The following is a 20,855-nucleotide window of genomic DNA, read 5'->3' as shown; positions in this document are numbered from 1 at the left end:
AGAAAATCTTAGACTCTCGTGTTTCCAGACGGAGACTCCAGTATCTGGTCAAGTGGAAGGGATACGGCCAGGAGGATAATTCTTGGGTGAATGCATCTGATGTTCATGCCTCTGATCTGGTTCGTGCCTTTCATAGGGCCCATCCTGATCGCCCTGGTGGTTCTGGTGAGGGTTCGGTGCCCCCTCCTTGAGGGGGGGGTACTGTTGTGAATTTGGATTCTGGGCTCCCCCGGTGGCTACTGGTGGAATTGAACTGGTGTTTTCATCTTCTCTGTTCACCTGTTCCCATCAAGATGTGGGAGTCGCTATATAACCTTGCTGCTCTGTTAGTTGCTTGCCGGTCAACAATGTTATCAGAAGCCTCTCTGTGCTTGTTCCTGCTCCTAGACAACTACTAGATAAGTTGGACTCTTGTCCATGTTTGTTTTTGCATTTTTGTTCCAGTTCACAGCTGTAGTTTCGTTACTGTGTCTGGAAAGCTCTTGTGAACAGGAATTGCCACTCTGGTGTTATGAGTTAATGCCAGAGTTTTAAAGTAATTTCTGGATGGTGTTTTGATAGGGTTTTCAGCTGACCATGAAAGTGTCCTTTCTGTCTTCTGCTATGTAGTAAGTGGACCTCAAATTTGCTAAACCTATTTTCATACTACGTTTGTTATTTCATCTTAACTCACCGCCAATACATGTGGGGGGCCTCTGTCTCCTTTCGGGGTATTTCTCTAGAGGTGAGCTAGGACTGATATTTTCCTCTGCTAGCATTATTTAGTCCTCCGGCTGGTGCTGGGCATCTAGAATCAACGTAGGCATGCTACCCGGCCACTGCTAGTTGTGCGTTAGGTTTAGTTCATGGTCAGCTCAGTTCCCATCTTCCAAGAGCTAGTTCCTATATATACTTATGCTATGTTCTCTTGCCATTGAGATCATGACAGGACCGTAAACCTGTGGAAATGCATCACCATCAGGTGCCCACAGGAGCCCTGACGGGGGCAGGAATGGTAACGTTTGGCAAGGTCGGCATGAGAGCTGCTCATGGTTTTCACTGACGTGTTTGAGTTCTACAACGTTGCAATAAATAAGAGGGCACAAGCGGACGACGCGGGTCAAGTGCGACGAATCGCAGAGCTGCATATGTCCAGAAGACAGGGGTCCTGCATCCAGAAAAGGCAGGAGTAGGACGAGGACCCCCAGAAGGACCAGAGCCACTGCTGGAATAACGTCCAATCCTCCAAGAGGCTGGAAACTCATCATCATGTCAGTCCCAGAGTTATCTCCCGTCTGCTGGCTGCACAGTAATAATGGAGAGTGGTGCTCTCATCTACGGTAATCAATACACCCGTCCGCCACTACTCATCTTACCCAAGACGTCAGAGGCCATAGTTAGGCTACGTTCACATTTGCGTTCTGCGCCGCAGCGTCGGGCGCTGCAGCGTCGCCGCATGCGTCATGCGCCCCTATATTTAACATGGGGGCGCATGGACATGCGTTGCACTTGCGTTTTGTGACGCATGCGTCACTGTGGTGCATGCGTCAGGGCGCAGAGGACGTAGCAAGTTGCAGTTTTTTCTGCGCCCAAAACCATGCAAAAGCGGACGCATGCGTCACAAAACGCTGCGTTGTGCATGCGTTTACATTTGCGAACGTAGCCTAAGGCTATGTTCACACGCTGCGGTTTTTGCTGCGGATCCGCAGCGGATTTGCAGCTGCGGATCCGCAGACGTTTTCCATGCAGGGTACAGTACAATGTTACCCTATGGAAAACAAAATCCGCTGTGCCCACTTTGCTTTTTTCCGCTGGAAAATCCGCGCTGATTCTGCGGAAAAAAAGGAGCATGTCACTTCTTTCTGCGGATTCCGCAACTGTTTTCCACCAGCACCAATAGGAAAGTGCAGTTGGAAAACCGCAGTGGAATCCGCAGAAGAAACCGCACAAAAAACCGCAGGGAAATCCACCGCGGTTTTGCACTGCGGGATTCCCAAATCAGGACCTGAAAAATCCGCAGGAAAAAAAGGATGGTGTGAACAAGGCCTTAGACGTGCAGCGACTCTTACACTCCTGCAAAGCAAAATGGCAGCCCCCAGTGGCTGCAAAAAAATTTATAAAAAAACCCCCAAAATATAAATACTGTGCACTTGAAAATATTTTATAAAAATAAGGAATTTAACATTTTTTTTTTTAATATAAAAACGTGGCACCTTCCCTTTAATTTGACACAAAATGTATCGTAATCATTTTTCAGTTGAAATAAATTTTAAAAAAATTGAGCCTGTGCCTGGATATTTCTGAATAAGAACAGCTGCAGTGTAAAGCATGAAGGAAGGACAGCGCAGATAGAAAGGCCAGGAGGCAGAATTTTTGGACACAGACTGCAATGAACAACATAGCCAAAATGCAGTCATAAATGTCTGATCCAGGGATAATTTTTCCTTTTTTTTTTAAAAGAAAAAAAAAAAAATGCTTGTATTTGGGGACAAAATCATTTCTGGCCATTCAGATTAATTAAAATGTTGCACTGTTTGGCTGTTACTGGCCCATTGTTTCCCGCCACATTCAACTTTGATGTGGTCTGTGGTCATCCATCAGCGGAGAGGAGCACAAAAAAAGATGGATAAGCGTTACAAAATCTCCCATTGAGCTGTCAGCATGAGCTCACTGATGGATTCTCAGTTAACTCATTCTCCATCCAGCAATAGTCAGAGCGACACAAAATTGCAAAAAAATCGATTTTTAGCTTAAAATTTAGATAAGGTAACAAAAATTTGCCTACCCCTTTAACATAATAGTAGCCACCAATAATATGTATAAGGCCACCTCTAGATGCCAATAGCAATGTCAAAATGTGAATGTAGCCAAATTCAATCTCCAACTCTACCAATGTGACACTTGTTTGCCACGCTTCTTCTACAGGGCAGTACTGCTCCCGACATGGATAGCACACTGGGACTACAGTGATCATACATGTCTCCGGCTGGTAGAGAAAGCTGAAGTCCAGGCTCTAGCTAATGGCGCTGACACAAATACGGCACAGTCAGATCCCAGAGGACGGCAGTGCAACATTGCAAATTATCACTGGTAATATTAGTCAATGGAAGGTGCAGAAACACTCACAAAAGATGCAATCAGAAAGCACCAAAATTATCGACAGGACCCTAGCAACAGCTCCTCACATCTCAGCTTCCTCCATAGAAGACAACCTGAGAGAAGCCTGGCACGGCCCGCATTCATGATTAAAATAGCTCGGGTCAGTTTTCTATCGAAGAAATCCTATACCTGTAGCTACGTCACTCCCTGCACCATCCACCCGTGAAACTGAACTCCAGTGGGCATTGAGCAAGGTCCTGCATCCAGCGCTCAGGCTGCCATGGAGAAGCAATTACTGGGAAGTGTCTTATTAGATGGGGACATTTCTATACTACACAGCACATAAGTACAGAGCACTCCCGGCTGCAATTAGGTAATAGGCTCTGACATCAGCTGATTGCTTTCTGCTGATTTATGCATCTGACTGATGTGGGTGGTCAGTGGGACCATCCATCATAACATAATGGCCAGCAAATACCAAAGCAGCACAGAGCTCGTCTCAACGGGTCATCATAATATAGTATGCGGATAATGAATGGAAACGTCCAAAGACAGCAAAGCGTACTTCTCACAGCTGAGGGTTTGTTACAATTATATTACTCCTCTGGGCAGAAAACAGAGCATATCAATTTGCAAACCCTGGTCCGGACATGGAGCCAGGATTTTGTGGCTGCCGGAAGGAGCCCTGCACACTGCCTCCCACCTGCTGGAATCCCCGGCTCCTCTTTGGATTAGTAGGCCCGACAATATAATCTGTGACATGACACATGCTACTAATGATAAGAAGAGATTATGGATGAGGAACGATTGGAAGGAATGAAATGCAGGGAACGGAGTTTCGGTGACATCACTGAAGCTCCGCCCCCTGGCGGCATGAACTCATGAACTGTAGCGTGGGAAAATATCCAGAAACTTTCCCACGCTACAGTTCATACGAGTTCATGCCGCCAGGGGACGGAGCTTCGGTGATGGCACCGCTAGTCACCGAAGCTCCATTCCCTGCATTTCATTCATTCCCCAGTCTTTTACAGCCAGGAGCGCCGTATTAGCAGCATTTAACCCCCTTGAGATGGATTTACAGCGTGGTACTTGACTGTACGGTGGACAGGTATGGGATATTGTTGTTCTTTTAATTTTGTTTGGTTTTTTTACAGAAGAGTGAGGGCTTCGCTTTAGATTGAGCGTACAATAAAGATATTACAAATCTGTGTGTTTCTTTCTTTCAATAAAACACTTTATTCTTAATGTGTGTGTTTTTAACCCTTTCCTACTATTGGATTAATAATGGATGGGTCTATATTGACACCTCTCCATTTTTAACCAGGCTTAATGTCACCTTACAATAGCAAGGTCACATTAACCCCTTATTACCCCATATGCCAATGCCACAGGGCAGTGGGAAGAGAGAGGCTAAGTGCCAGAATAGGAGCATCTTTTTTTATTTGGACCAAGTGGTCCATGGGAAAAAAAAAAAATAAAAAATAAAAAAAATCGGGAGACACGTCCATGTGACAAAAATAGGGCTGCACTCGTTCTATTCTATTTTTCACAGATTGAAGGTGGAGATTTATTTTTTTTTATAATTTCATCATGTATGAGAAAAATCAGATGACACTCAAACCACACTCTGATCAGAATAATCACTTCAATTTTCTCATACTCAAAAAATTAAAAAAAAAAAATCCACCTTTTACCTATCCCTTCCAAGGACCATACTAAGGTCTGGGAGCAACTCATTACCGGTGGAAAAAAGAGGATTCCGGAAGCTAAATAGGAAAGGGTTCTTTAGGCTATGTGCACATGTTGCGGATTTACTGTGGATCTGCAGCGTTTTTTCTGTGCAGAAATGCTGCAGAACCGCATATGATTTACAGTACAATGTAAATCAATGGGCAAATAAAAATGCTGTGCTACTGGTGCGGAAAATTCCGCAAGGAATCCGCAGCGGATTAAAAAAAGGACGATGTCAATTCTTTGTGCGTTTCTGCAGCGTTTCTGCACCCATTCCAATATAGGAAAACGCAGGAGTAAAAACGCATGAAATCCACACAAAATCTGCAGCACATCCGCAGGAAAAATGCACAAAAAACGTGCAAATTGTGACCTGCGTTTTCTGCCAAGAGATGCAGAATCCGCACAGAAAATTCCACAGGCAAATCCGGAACGTGTGCACATAGCCTAACAGCTAGAGCAGTCAGACTGTGGAACGCCGACCACAAAAGGTAGTAATGGCCGACGCTATAAAAGGTTTTAAAAACAAGTGCTGGATGATTTCCTCAGAATTCTTCCAATTAGCAGGGAGTTGAAATAAAAGTCTGTAAAAACTTTTACTAAAGTTTATGCTGTCAAAGAGACCCAGAACCAAAACAGGACCTTCAGAAGCTCGGCATTTCTACTGCACAACAGCAGACAGTACTCAGCTATGGGGTTTGTTTTGGGGAGGAGGGGGGCAATTTCTACAGCCTTAAATGAAAACATGCTGCAATATTAATGTCGTAGAATATAACTGACATCCACTAAGCCTGTGCTATATATGGGCCCCAGACGCCTTCCAATGTGTCATACGTCACTGCCATCACAAACAGCAGCCCATTCCTGTGGCCTAAATGGTTAATCAAACTGGTTTGTTCACTCGGCATCCCAGTGTCCGCCGCTCCCTCACCTCAACTCCAATTAAAGACAGTGCCTTTCTCTAGTGACAATAGGCATCTTATAGCCGGTAGGACAATACACAGTGCGCTTCCCCCCTTTTTCCAATACGAAGTCGCCCCTACCTCCTTCTAATCCCAGTAAAAGGCGGCCGGCCGGCAGAGTCACTGGAGTCCTGGCTACATTCACAGGAAGGTGTTGGATAAACTTTCCCACATGGACTCCGCATCTCCTTTACCAACGCCCTGGGCTGGAAGAGACACGAGCTATGGAGGAAGATCCAGGCACAGCATGGATGGATGGACGGACGGACGGACAACCCTGCCCAAGGACATCACAAGGGAGAAAACTCCATCAAAGCAGTAAACCAATAATAAAGGGAAGAAAGCTAGATCCTGTCTGCAGAATAAAGACATTCATTAACAGCAGTCAACATTCTGCCCTTGATACTGTAATAAAAAAAAGTTTAGCTTTGGGACACGAAAGGGGAATTACCACTGTTCTCTCTTTCCCCAAAATGGGCTCGGATGCCCATTTTTCAGATATGAAGCCATGGTATTCAGGGATAGCACTGGTAACCGTGATAGTCTATATGGCCGTTCACATGTCCGCGGTTTTCCAGACTGTGCAGTCCACGGAAAATCACAAGGACATGTTCAGTTTTGGTCCAAGGGTTGGATCAATGTAAGTCTATGGAAATAATCGGACAGTTTTTCCTCGTACATGAGAGAAACGGACATGTGAAGGAGACCCAAGTCCCACGGCCATTAATAGAGCCGCAGACCAGTACCGTCAACTCTACCTTGATTCTGATGGGAGAATCAGCTTTGAATTGGGAAATAGGCGTCCTCTGGGAAGGCCGTGGGAGTCCAGGACGATGAGAACCCAATGTGTGAGCGATGGAGACATGACCTGACCCCAGAAGCGCCACCAAGCGGCTGTATGTCGCCGTTCCTGGATAGACTATGGCAAGGAAGCAAATACGGGATTCATAGACTTTCCAAACATTGGCCGCTGGACTATGGAAACTTCACATCATATCGCCATGAGCAGCAGTTGAGGGGCAGACGAGCCCTTACAGGGGTACACTGTCCTAGCCACAGCCGTCCTTCCAGGCTCCATATAGTCAGGCGCCTGGTCTGTCATTTCCACAGATGAGAGTTAATCATTGACCATCCTGGCCTACACAGTCGCAGCCACAAGTCCCTGTAATGCCAGGACTGATGCCAGGGCCTGTGCCGCTAATGACGCGCTGCATGATATTAATACCGAGATATCTGACAGGCGCCGAGATAACGTCACATCATAAATGTGTGACAGCCCCTCCCGGGGTGACAGCCGCCATCAGTCAGGTCTACAGAGACGTACAGTCTGCGCTGCCATTTCCCAGCACACCGTGCACAATCCTGGCACAAAGTGAAAGCAGATTCCCCCGTTTCCAGTCACTGCAGCCGAGCGGCTGACAGAATATTAATTATTACACAATGCCCGCTGCCGCTCCTGCCAAAGGATCATAGTCTGCTATTGTGCCGAAGTTTACCAACAAATGCAATCACTTCCATGCACGGAGCCCACACACTGGCATCAAACACCCAGCGCTGCCAGGGTGGGACCACTGTGATGCCAGGGGGAGGATCGCAATGACACTTGCTCTTTCCATAAAACTCAATGGAAGAGTCAGAGGATGGAGGAAGATGAAGTTTCAGGATGGAGGACAGTGCTGTATGGCATAGGGCGGCAATCAGCTGGTGGGGGGCACACCAATGTGTTCCTATGGAGCATGAGACCCCCAGAACTGAAGTCAGGCTGCTGGACATTTTACCTGGCATATTCTTTTAAATGGAGGCTGTGGTGCTACTGCGACCATAGAATGCCCCCCAAAATGTTTATTATCATGTACCACAATCCTGCCTGCTGATTGGTCAGGAGGGATCACATTGTTATCCTTGGGGTCAGCAAGGAAGAACTGTACTTGCTTTAAAAGGAGAGTCCCCATTTCAGGCAGTTTTGTGGCTGTAAAGTACACAAACATCAGGTGAACATCCGGTCTTAAAAGGGTTGTCCAGGATTTAAAAAAAACAAGCCTTTTTTTTTTTTAGAAAGAGCGCCATCCTTGACCATGGGTTGTGCCTGGTATTACAGCTCAGATTGCGTCACTGAGGCTGAGCTGCAATACCAGATGCAAACCATAGTCAGTGGTGGCGCTGGTTCTGAAATAAAGCAGACATGCACATCTAATCCTGGACAGCCACTTCAAATCTATACCTCTGTTCAGACTAGATCAGAAACTGAGGAGTGGGACCAGGAGCGCCCCCGGGTGTACAAACTGCAACGCTTCAAGGCGCCAGATCAGGGCACTGCTGAGCCACCAGCCATTATCTGCGCCCCATTACATGCTCTCAGAAATGCTGCTGACACCATAAAGAAGGCAGACATAACCCTGGAACGGTGTAGTACTAAAAGTCCCAGCGTGCCCCACCACTAGGACATGATCCAGTCCAATTGTAACAAACCCTCAGCTGTCACAGGTATCCAGTCTCCATTCCCTGACAGACAGCAGAGGAGAACTGATACAGAGTCTGCTAGAAAGCTGAAAAACTGCAAGTGATAATGGACACAAATGCAAAAAATAATAAAACCCTGAACTACAAATGCCAGCATGACCTGATCAGGCAGGCTGGGCTCAGTAGTCCTAAAAGCTCACCTCTCATACAGAGAATATGTAAAGGGCTACCAGCTTTAATACCCAGCAAGCTCCCCTAATGCCTGCTGGGATATGTAGTACCACATGGCTACAGAAAGAAAAAAAATTATATCATTTACAGACTTGTTAGATAAAGAACCACAATTCCCAGCATGCTCCAGTGGCGCCGGCTGTGGATAGAGCGCCGCTGGGGCGCAGTGGCACGCTGGGATGTGTAGTTCCACTGACTCACCGTTACAGAACTGGAGCAGGGAGGTGGTGTCGTACAGGCTGCTGTAGCTGGAGAAGCCGTCCTCCATCCTGGCGGCTCTGCAGCCTCCTCACAATGTCGGTGATATGTCTTTTTTTCCTTCAGAGACCACGCAGGGTCAGCAGTCTGTCTCCGGCCTGTAGCAGCCCTCCAGTTACCATGGCAACAGCTGTGAGGGGCTTCTCATGGCGCCTAAAATGAGGGTGTGAAGAAGAGTGCACGGAGCTGCCGCCCTCGGCCGTAGACAGCCCGGTCTCCGAGTCCTCTGCCTCCTCCGCCGCCGTACTGAGGGGGAGTGGCCTGAGCGCCGGGATTTTGGGATGAGGACTTGAACTTGCTTGGCCCCGCCCACACTTCCCAACTAGAGAGCGGAGACAGCGAGGACGGGCGAGAGGTGAGCAGGGGGGTCTGCAGAACTGCTCCTGCCCGGGGGAGACTGAGCACAAGCTGCCCCTGCCCGGGGGGAGATGGAGCACAAGCTGCGCCTGCCCGGGGGGAAGACGGAGCACAAGCTGCCCCTGCCCGGGGGGAGATGGAGCACAATCTACCCCTGCCGGGGGGAAGACGGAGCACAAGCTGCTCCAGCCTGGGGGGAAGACGGAGCACAAGCTGCCCCTGCCCAGGAGAGACAGAGAACAAGCTGCCCCTGCCGGGGGGAGACGGAGAACAAGCTGCCCCTGCCCAGGAGAGACAGAGAACAAGCTGCCCCTGCCCGGGGGGAGACGCAGCGCAAGCTGCCCCTGCCCAGGAGAGACAGAGAACAAGCTGCCCCTGCCCGGGGAGATGGAGAACAAGCTGCCCCTGCCGGGGGGAAGACGGAGCACAAGCTGCCCCTGCCCGGAGAAAGACGGAGAACAAGATGCCTCTGCCCGGGGGAGACTGAGCACAAGCTGCCCCTGCCGGGCGGGAGATGGAGAACAAGCTGCCCCTGCCGGGGGGAAGACACAGCGCAAGCTGCCCCTGCCCGGGGGGAAGACACAGCGCAAGCTGCCCCTGCCCGGGGGGAAGACACAGCGCAAGCTGCCCCTGCCCGGGGGGAGACGGAGCACAAGCTGCCCCTGCCCGGGGGGAGATGGAGAACAAGCTGCCCCTGCCGGGGGGGGAAGACACAGCGCAAGCTGCCCCTGCCTGGGGGGAGACGGAGCGCAAGCTGCCCCTGCCGAGACAGAGCGCAAGCTGCCCCTGCCCGGGGGGAGACGCAGCGCAAGCTGCCCCTGCCCAGGAGAGACAGAGAATAAGCTGCCCCTGCCCGGGGAGATGGAGAACAAGCTGCCCCTGCCGGGGGGAAGACGGAGAACAAGCTGCCCCTGCCCGGAGAAAGACGGAGAACAAGATGCCTCTGCCCGGGGGAGACTGAGCACAAGCTACCCCTGCCCGGCGGGAGATGGAGAACAAGCTGCCCCTGCCCGGGAAGATGGAGAACAAGCTGCCCCTGCCGGGGGGAAGACACAGCGCAAGCTGCCCCTGCCCGGGGGGAAGACACAGCGCAAGCTGCCCCTGCCCGGGGGGAGACGCAGCGCAAGCTGCCCCTGCCCGGGGGGGAGACGGAGCACAAGCTGCCCCTGCCCGGGGAGATGGAGAACAAGCTGCCCCTGCCGGGGGGGAAGACGCAGCGCAAGCTGCCCCTGCCTGGGGGGAGACGGAGCGCAAGCTGCCCCTGCCGAGACGGAGCGCAAGCTGCCCTTCCGAGACGGAGCGCAAGCTGCCCCTGCCCGGGGGGAGACGCAGCGCAAGCTGCCCCTGCCCGGGGGAGACGCAGCGCAAGCTGCCCCTGCACGGGGGGAGATGGAACAAATTCTGGAGGAGGAGATGGAGCAGAAGTCTCCCTTGCCCGGAGGGAGACAGAGCACAAGCTGCCCCTGCCCCGGAGGGAGACGGAGCAGAAGCCGCCTCTGCCCCGTGGGGGGAGGGGATGACGGAGCAGAAACTGCTGCACACGTGTGTCCACAGCCCGTAATCAGGAAACGCTTCTGCCTCACAAAAATCCATCTCAAAGAAAAACCCTGAAAATACAAAATCCCAGGAGTCTTTTTGTGGAGTTTTCAGAGCAGAAACCTCAAACCTCCCCGATTCAGCGACGCTCAAAGAGGCCTCAAAACTTTGAAAAGTCTCAGAATGTTACAAATTGTGCCTTTTGTAGGCCACTTTGGAGGAGTTGGGTGTAACCTGTGACATGAGGCTCGGAGGCGCTGAATCCATAAGGTGGGGGCGCCTCTTAATGAATCCGTGGCGGTGTACTCTGGAGTGAGCGCTGCGCCAGTCTGGAGGAAGTGAGATACGGAGTTTCTGCACAGAAAACGCAGCAAAAAGATTGTGTGTGCACAGGGCCTAACTGCTCAGACGTCGAGGGCTTGTTTTTTTTTTTACATTTTTTCTTTTGATCTCATAAAAAAGAGACGTTTCCACTCCAAACTTAGCTCCAAAAGGCTGTAAGAAAACATGCGGGAAAAAAGTCTCCAAAACCTCTTTCTGAAGCAGATTTTTCCAACATGACATCTTGCAGCGTTTTGACTTGATGTGTGGAGTTTGGAGCTGATTCCATGATGACAGGGCTTTGTCTTTTTTTTTTTTTTTTTCCTCGTGACATTTTTTTTTAAATGTGATTGGGGAAAACAACTCTTGATATGAACCAAAAAAATAAACAGGAGGAGTTTTTCAAGCATCTCTGAAGTGGCCGTGCTACTGAAGACTAAGGCCATGTACACACCACGGCTTTCTCAGGCAGATTCCTGAAGGTCGAGTCTTTTTGCTGAAATTTGGGAGCAGATACTAATTTTTTTTTTTTTTTTTGAAGAGTTGTGAGTTTCTGATAAATTTCTTCTCCAATAGACCTCTCGGTTTGTGCACGCTGACTTTTTTGAGAAGTTTTTTGGAACAGATCTTCTCTAAACTCTTTAAAAAAAAAATGCTTCAAAAGATTTTGGAAATCCACTTTGCTGTTCATATGAGGAATCTTTGGAATTTTTTTCATTTTTTTCCACTCCACATTTTCAAAAAAATGCCGTAAAGAAAAACTTCCCCAAAAAGGAACGCCTTCTGATTTGGTTTCTGGTTAAATAAAAAAAAAATCATTTTTGAATGTCATAAAATGTGTTTGTGTGTGTGTGTGTGTACACCGCCAGCGTCTCCGATCTCAGTTCTGGACAATTGGAGACCCTTACATTGTTTGTAAAATACAATTATTATTTTTCAAATTTTATCTGAGAAAAAATATTGTATACTTACTTTGGTAATGAAAACCATCACTATGAAAGTTAAAGTGACAGTACACCAGCATCCCCACCCCATAACTTGCCTATAATTCCTTTCAATGTGAAAATGAAACCTGCTTGCTGATGGTTTCAAGGAACAAACCATTTTTTAAGCTACCGTACTTCAGCGTGTAAACAGTTTGGACTAGAGGATCTGATATTAGGACAGTCACCCTCCTCCAAAAACTCTATATGTATCCGGGTGGTATCGCTGCATGGCATCTGGGTTGAGGACAACAATGGCCATTCCTGCAGGAGACACCTGATCCAGGACTGGAACCTGATACGTGATACTGATCTGCCCTCATCAGGAGTAAGGGTACCGTCACACAGTGCCATTTTCATCGCTACGACGGCACGATTCGTGACGTTGCAGCGTCGTATGATTATCGCTCCAGCGTCGTATACTGCGGTCACACGTTGCAATACACGGCGCTGGAGCGATAATTTCATGACGTATTTGCGATGTAGAGGCCGTTGGTTACTGTGCGCACATCGTATACAACCTTTGTCACACGATGCAATCATGCCGCCACAGCGGGACACTAGACGACGAAAGAAAGTTTCAAACGATCTGCTACGACGTACGATTCTCAGCGGGGATCCGGATCGCAGTAGCGTGTCAGACACAACGATATCGTAACAATATCGCTAGAACGTCACGAATCGTGCCGTCGTAGCGATGAAAATGGCACTGTGTGACGGTACCCTTACTGTAGACCAAAACTGGGATCCCTTTACAAAATAAAACACCCCAAAGCGCTCATCAGGTAAAATAAACAGGAGCGAGACCACTGCAGGGGTTCTGTCTGCCCCGTGAGCCTGAGGCGTAGCCTGGGAACTGCCGTGGTGACTGCTCAGATACCCATCCTCTGAGGTTCACATGCAGGAAGCTACAGATTATCCTACAATAACCATTCAGAAAACTTTCTGGTGTGGAAAATTAACTTGCTCTTTCATTAATCACTAGCAGGATCCCACACTGCCCCTTTAATTAGGATAATCACCTCACCCCTCTAAACCTGATACATGCAAAACAAGCTGATTCAATAATAACTATGGACTGATGAACATGGATATTACAGGATTGCAGCAATGTTACATACAGTGGGGAAAAGTATTTAGTCAGCCACCAATTGTGCAAGTTCTCCCACATAAAAAGATGCGAGAGGCCTGTAATTGACATCATAGGTAGACCACAACTATGAGAGTCAAAATGAGAAAACAAATCCAGAAAATCACCTCGTCTGATTTGGCAAGATTTATTTTGCAAATTATGGTGGAAAATAAGTATTTGGTCACTAACAAAAGTTCATCTCAATATTTTGTTATATATCGTTTGTTGGCAATGACAGAGGCCAAACGTTTTCTGTAAGGCTAGGTTCACATTGCATTAGGGCAATCCGTTTAGCGCTAGCGGATTGCGCTAACGCAATGTTTATTTAGGGGCCGCGTTCAGGGGTCACGTTAACGTCCCCGCTCTCGCAGATCCCTGATCTGCAACAGCGGGGAACGGACCTCGGGCGCGGCGCGGACGCTGCAAGCAGCGTCCGAGGCGCGTCACAGAAGAACGGCACATCACTAGCGCGAGCCGAAAAAGGCACGCGCTAGTGATGCGCTGCAGGCGAAATTTACATTGCTGTCAATGGGTGCGCTAACGGACCCGTTGCACGGCGTTAATTGCGACATTTTCGCCGTGCAACGCTGTCCGTTAGCGATCACCCACTAACGCAATGTGAACCTAGCCTAAGTCTTCACAAGATTGTCACTCACTGTTGGTGGTATGTTGGCCCATTCCTCCATGCAGATCTCTTCTAGAGCAGTGATGTTTTGGGCCTGTCGCTGGGCAACACAGACTTTCAACAACTCCCTTCAAAGGTTTTCTATGGGGTTGAAATCTGGAGAATGGCTAGGCCACTCCAGGACCTTCATATGCTTCTTACGAAGCCACTCCTTTGTTGCCCTGGCGGTGTGCTTGAGATCATTATCATGCTGAAAGACCCATCCATGTTTCATCTTCAATGCCCTTGCTGGTGGAAGGAGGTTTGCACTCAAAATCTCATGATACATGGCCCCATTAATTCTTTCATGTACATGGATCAGTCGTTCTCGTCCCTTTTCCAGAGAAACAGCCCCAAAGCAAAATGTTGCCACCCTCATGCTTCACAGTAGGTATGGTGTTCTTTGGATGCAACTCAGCATTCTGCCTCCTCCAAACACACGAGTTTTGTTTCTACCAAACAGTTCTACTTTGGTTTCATCAGACCAAATGACATTCTCCCAATACTCTTCTGGATAATCCAAATGCTCCCCCGGAAGAAGGCACACGCGGCCGAAACGTGCGTAGGGGTCTTGGCACCATCAGACCAGAGGTAATATAAACGCTATATACTTTACTTATTTGTATTCTCTACTATGCCGCATTTATCATGATGTATCTAGGGAAGTATAATATAACTACGCCATGTTGTGAGAGAGACTGTTTACCCATAAGATGATTGGATAATGTGGCGGTGGGTTTCATTGTTGTAATAAGCTTACCTCTGGCCTGGGGTGCCTCTACATTGGTACCATTTTCATCACTGCTGTCTTTTATATTTGTATTTTCAATAAAATTTTGGAATTTCTTATATTTTGAGGTCATATGTGCAATTAATTATAGGTTATATACGCTTCTTTGTACGGGACCGTTAGGGTTGTAAGATTGCACTTACTAAGTGTATTGGGGGACACTCACTTGGCACGGGATTCGAGCACACGGGCATGGTTTTTCACACAAAACAGTCCATGCGGTTTATTAAAGTGTCATAAACCGGGTTATGCACAGTTCATATTATACAGTCATGGACAAAAATTTTGAGAATGAGACAAATATTAATTTTTCCAAAGTCTACTGCTTCATTTTTTCTAATGGCAATTTGCATATACTCCTGAATGTCAGAGTGATCAGCTTAACAGCAATTACTGTACTTGCAAAGTCAATATTTGCCCAGAAAATGAACTTTAACCCCCAAAACACATTTCAACATCATTGCAGTCCTGCCTTAAAAGGAGCAGCTTACATCGTTTTAGTGATTGATCCATTAACACAGGTGTGGGTGTTGATGAGGACAGGGCTGGCGATCAATCAGTCATGATTAAGTAAGAATGACATCACTGGACACTTTAAAACGAGGCTGGTGCTTGGTATCATTGTTTCTCTTCAGTTAACCATGGTTATCTCTAAAGAAACACGTGCAGCCATCATTGCACTGCACAAAAATGGCCTAACAGGGAAGAGTATCGCAGCTACAAAGATTGCACCTCAGTCAACAATCTATCGCATCATCAAGAACTTCAAGGAGAGAGCTTCCATTGTTGTCAAAAAGGCTCCAGGGCGCCCAAGAAAGACCAGCAAGCGCCAGGACCGTATCTTACAACTGTTTCAGCTGCGGGATCGGACTACCAGCAGTGCCGAGCTTGCTCAGGAATGGCAGCAGGCTGGTGTGAGTGCTTCTGCATGCACTGTGAGGCGGAGACACTTTGAGCAAGGCCTGGTTTCAAGGAGGGCAGCAAAGAAGCCACTTCTCTCCAGAAAAAACATCAGGGACCGACGGATATTCTGCAAAAGGTACAGGGAGTGGACTGCTGAGGACTGGGGCAAAGTCATTTTCTCTGATGAATCCCCTTTTCGATTGTTTGGGACATCTGGAAAATAGCTTATTTGGAGAAGAAGAGGTGAGCGCTACCACCAGTCTTGTCTCATGCCGACTGTAAAGCATCCTGAAACCATTCATGTGTGGGGTTGCTTCTCAGCCAAGGGAATCGGCTCACTCACAGTCTTGCCTAAAAACACAGCCATGAATAAAGAATGGTACCAGAATGTCCTCCAAGAGCAACTTCTCCCAACCGTCCAAGAGCAGTTTGGCGCCCAACAATGCCTTTTCCAGCATGATGGAGCACCTTGCCATAAAGCAAAGGTGATGACTAAATGGCTCATGGAACAAAACAGAGAGATTTTGGGTCCATGGCCTGGAAACTCCCCAGATCTTAATCCCATTGAGAACTTGTGGTCAATCATCAAGAGACGGGTGGACAAACAAAAACCAACAAATTCTGGCAAAATGCAAGCATTGATTATGTAAGAATGGACTGCTATCAGTCAGGATTTGGTCCAGAAGTTGATTGAGAGCATGCCAGGGAGAATTACAGCGGTCTTGAAGAAGAAGGGGCAACACTGCAAATATTGACTTGCTGCATTAACTCATTCTGTCAATATAACCTATTGGTACTCATAATATGATTGAACTTATATTTCTGTATGTGTTTTAAACATCAGACAAACACTAATAAAAACTAGAGGGCAGCAGATCATGTGAAAATATAATTTTGGTGTCATTCTCAAAACTTTTGGCCATGACTGTACATTTCATAGAACACAATAGGCACCAACTGGTGATATTAACTTGCAGCTTCATCTTAGACACTTCATATACGGCTTTGTCTCACACACTAAACATGCTGGACCTCTCACTTCTTCCAGTTACCATGGGTGTCGGTACGCCGAACAGTTCACCAATGTCCCTAGTCATATAGCGCACATGACATTGGGTCGCGGTCTCTAACTTCGTTCAGTTACCGTGGGAGACCACACAGTTCATAGACTATCACAAGCACCAACAGTCAGTGTTACCTTATGGGAGCTCCTGCTCCACCTGCTGACTCCTCTTCAGTCCTCCTGGGGAAACTGCCTTACGTGGTTCACCAACTTGCCTGGCCGGCACACATCAGTCAGTCCAGAGCCACCGAAGGACGGTAGCTTCCCCAACACAGACCATTTAGAACCATGGTCTTACTGTGCGCTATTCAGGACGTCCATCCCACATGGGACCATCCAACACACTGGCATGTGCTCTTCAGGATTCCTACTCCCAGGAGATCCAACACAGGTTGTGCTCTTCAGGAAGCCTACTCCCAGGTCTTCCAACACAGGTTGCTCAGTGTGCTATTCAGGACATCCATCCCACATGGGACCGTCCAACACACAGGCATGTGACCTGTCCGGGTGTTTTTCAGGACATCTGTCCAACACCCCAGGCCACCAGGTCTAAAGCCGCACCATGTGCTCTTCAGGGAGACGACACTCCCAGCACATAGGCTCTCCAGGACCTTCCAGCATAGACCATTCAGGTCCACACTCAGCGAACAACATGTGACCCACACCCTGGTCACATTATGAAGCTGTAACCACTCCCACAGGTGGGAGTGTGTGGGTGTGGCTAGTTCGACCCGCCCATCTCTCATAACTAGCCTAGTAAGTCTCCCTTCATAAGTATACAAACTCTCGAGGGACTACAGGTCCCAGAACAACAACATTGCATCAGACTTACCACGCAGACTCCCTCTGCGACACATATCGGCCACTCACAATTCTGCCAGTCACTGTTTCACCACCATTATAACAACATATATGCCTCCATGCATATCCCAAGGAGCACACACAGCGCGCCCTAGCTGCCACAGGGGTCACTGCATCACAGGGTGTATATATCTCCTGATGGACACAGGGCCTATTTAAGGATAACCCTGTGTATTGTTTGTCTAATTGGTATAAGAATATAACTACTATAATACTGCTCCTATGTACAAGAATATAACTACTATAATACTGCCTCTATGTACAAGAATATAACTACTATAATACTGCTCCTATGTACAAGAATATAACTACTATAATACTGCCCCTATGTACAAGAATATAACTGCTATAATACTGCCCCCTATGTACAAGAATATAACTACTACTAGATGGTGGCCCAAATCTAACGCATCGGGTATTCTAGAATATGTATGTATGTATATAGCAGCCACATAGTATATAGCACAGGCCCAAACAGTATATAGCAGCCATGCAGTATATAACACAGGCGACGTAGTATATAACACTGTCCACATAATATATAGCACAGCCCACACAGTATATAGCAGCCACGCAGAATATAGCACAGCCCCCACAGTATATAACACTGGCCAAGTAATATATAGCACTGCCCACGCAGTACATAGCAGCCACGCAGTATATAGCACAGCCCCCACAGTATATAACACTGGCCACGTAATATATAACAGCCCACGCAGTACATAGCAGCCACGCAGTATATGGCACAGCCCCCGCAGTATATAACACTGGCCACGTAATATATAACAGCCCACGCAGTATATAGCAGCCACGCAGTATATAACATATCCACGTTAGTATATAGCACAGAGATGTAGTATATAACAGAGCCCACGCAGTATGTAACACAGTCCACAGAGTATATAGCAATGTGGGCACTATATGCGTGGTTAAAAAAGACTTAAAATAAAAAATAAACATATACTCACCCTCCGAAGGCCCCTTGAAGTCCTGGCGCCTGTGTGCGGTGCACGCGGCAGCTTCTGGTCCCAGGGTTGGTATGAGCGCAGGACCTGTGATGACATCGCGGTCACATGGCCGTGACGTCATGGAAGGTTCTTCTCGCATAGCATCCTTGGCACCGGAACCTGCCGCTTGCACTGGCGAGGACAGCGGGCGACATCGGAGGGTGAGAATAACCTTTTTTTTATTATTCTTACTTGTAACATTAGATCTTTTTACTATTGATGCTGCATACGCAGCATCAATAGTAAAAAGTTGGTCACACAGGGTTAATAGCTGCGTAACCAGAGTGCGTTACACCGCACTCCGGTAACGCTGGCTTTAACCCTGTGTGAGGGATGACTGGATGACTGGAGGGGAGTATGGAGCGGGCACTGACTGCGGGGAGGAAAGAGCGGCCATTTTGCCGCCGGACTATGGCCATCGCTGATTGGTCGTGGGCGTTTTGCCACGACCAATCAGCGACTTGGATTTCCATGACAGAAGCCGCTACCAATGAATATCCGTGACAGACAGAAATACAGACAGACAGAAGGACAGACAGAAAGACGGAAGTGACCCTTAGACAATTATATAGTAGATAATACTGCCCCTATGTACAATAATATAACTACTATAATACTGCTCCCTATGTACAAGAATATAACTACTATAATGCTGCCCCAATGTGCAAGAATATAACTACTATAATACTGCCCCTATGTACAATAATATAACTACTATAATACTGTCCCTATGTACAATAATATAACTACTATAATACTGCCCCTATGCGCAAAAATATAATTACTATAATACTGCTCCTATGTACAATAATATAACTACTATAATACTGCTCCTATGTACAATAATATAACTACTATAATACTGCCCGCTATGTACAAGAATATAACTACTATAATAATACTGCCCGCTATGTACAAGAATATAACTACTATAATGCTGCCCCAATGTGCAAGAATATAACTACTATAATACTGCCCCATGTACAAGAATATAACTACTATAATACTGCCCCATGTACAAGAATATAACTACTATAATACTGCCCCTATGCGCAAAAATATAATTACTATAATACTGCTCCTATGTACAAGAATATAACTACTATAATACTGCCCCTATGTACAAGAATATAACTACTATAATACTGCTCCTATGTACAAAAATATAACTACTATAATACTGCTCCTATGTACAAGAATATACTATAATACTGCCCCTATGTACAAGAATATAACTACTATAATACTGCTCCTATGTACAAGAATATAACTACTATAACACTGCTCCTATGGACAAGAATATAACTACTATAATACTGCTTCTATGGACAAGAATATAACTACTATAATACTGTCCCTATGTACAAGAATATAACTACTATAATACTGCCCCTGTGTACAAGAATATAACTACTATAATACTGCTCCTATGTACAAGAATATAACTACTATAATACGGCCCTTATGTACAAGAATATAAGTACTATAATACTGCTCCTATGTACAAGAATATAACTACTATAATACTGCCTCTATGTACAAAAATATAGTAATTAAAATTGTAACTTGAATGTATAAGGCTATGTTCACACGCTGCGGGTCCGCATCCTTTTTCCATGTAGGTTACAGTACAATGTAACCTAATGGAAAACAAAACCCGCTGTGCCGACGATCCTTTTTTTCTGTGGAAAATCCGCGCGGATTTTCTGCAGAAAAAAAGAAGGAGCATGTCACTTCTTGGTGCAGAATCGCAGCGATTCTGCACCCATAGAAATGCATTGAACCGCTAACTTCCCGCATGGAGCTGTGCCCACGTTGCGGGAAGTTAAGCGGATAATGTGCCGATGGTACCCGGGGTGGAGGAGAGGAGACTCTCCTCCAGGCCCTGGGAACCATATTTGGGTGTAAAAAAAAGAATTAAAATAAAAAATCATGCTATACTCACCTCTCAGCGCTGCCCGCGGCGTCCGGTCTCAGTTGCTGTGCCGAACAGGACCTGTGGTGACGTCGCGGTCACATGACCGTGATGACGCCGCGGTCACATGACCGTGACGTCACGAAGGTCCTTGTCGGCACAGCCGCTTGCAGCGCCGGGGAGATCGCGAAGTCAGAGGGTGAGTATAGCCAATTTTTATTATTTTTACCATTACTATTGATGCTGCATATTGCTGCATATGCAGCATCAATAGTACAGCAGTAATCCCGCAGCGGAAACCGCGGAACAAACCGTGATAAATCTGCAGGGATAACCGCAGCGGTTTTGCCCTGCAGATTTTCAATTCCGCTGCGGGATTAACCCGCAGAGGAACCCGCAGCGTGTGAACGTGGCCTAAAGAGGTAATATTTCACAGTGACTTCCTGCACTGTATTGGGTTTCTCACACTTTGTCATACAACCTTCAGGGCTCAGTTCTTCGTGCAGTCAGGTGTCGACATTAGATATTGGCAGATAGAACATATGGCGGATGTATAGTATGAGGTGCTATACTGCATCAGTGATGTCATTTTATGGTCTTAGA

The 20,855-nt window shown here is 47.1% G+C and overlaps 1 protein-coding gene across 9 annotated transcripts in view; it reads right to left on the bottom strand.

Moving 5' to 3' along the window:
• EML1 (EMAP like 1) overlaps positions 1-20,855 on the bottom strand; it is a 108,656-nt gene that overhangs the window by 55,385 nt on the left and 32,416 nt on the right. For 3 of the 9 annotated variants that reach the window (XM_077269357.1, XM_077269414.1, XM_077269384.1), the window contains exon 1: positions 8,664-8,978. The exons of 5 other annotated variants lie outside the window; for them this stretch is intronic. In XM_077269357.1, the coding sequence (XP_077125472.1) occupies positions 8,664-8,730 (67 nt within the window). In that variant the 5' untranslated portion in view covers positions 8,731-8,978. Of the gene's footprint in view, positions 1-8,663; positions 8,984-20,855 lie in introns of those variants that run through there. One more of the 9 variants, XM_077269391.1, reaches the window with a different exon arrangement.

The sequence above is a fragment of the Ranitomeya variabilis genome, chromosome 1 (assembly GCF_051348905.1).
Source record: "Ranitomeya variabilis isolate aRanVar5 chromosome 1, aRanVar5.hap1, whole genome shotgun sequence".
In the NCBI taxonomy this organism is placed as follows: domain Eukaryota; kingdom Metazoa; phylum Chordata; class Amphibia; order Anura; family Dendrobatidae; genus Ranitomeya; species Ranitomeya variabilis.
Note: the sequence above shows the minus strand (reverse complement) of the source record. Positions and strands in the feature narration are given on the sequence as shown.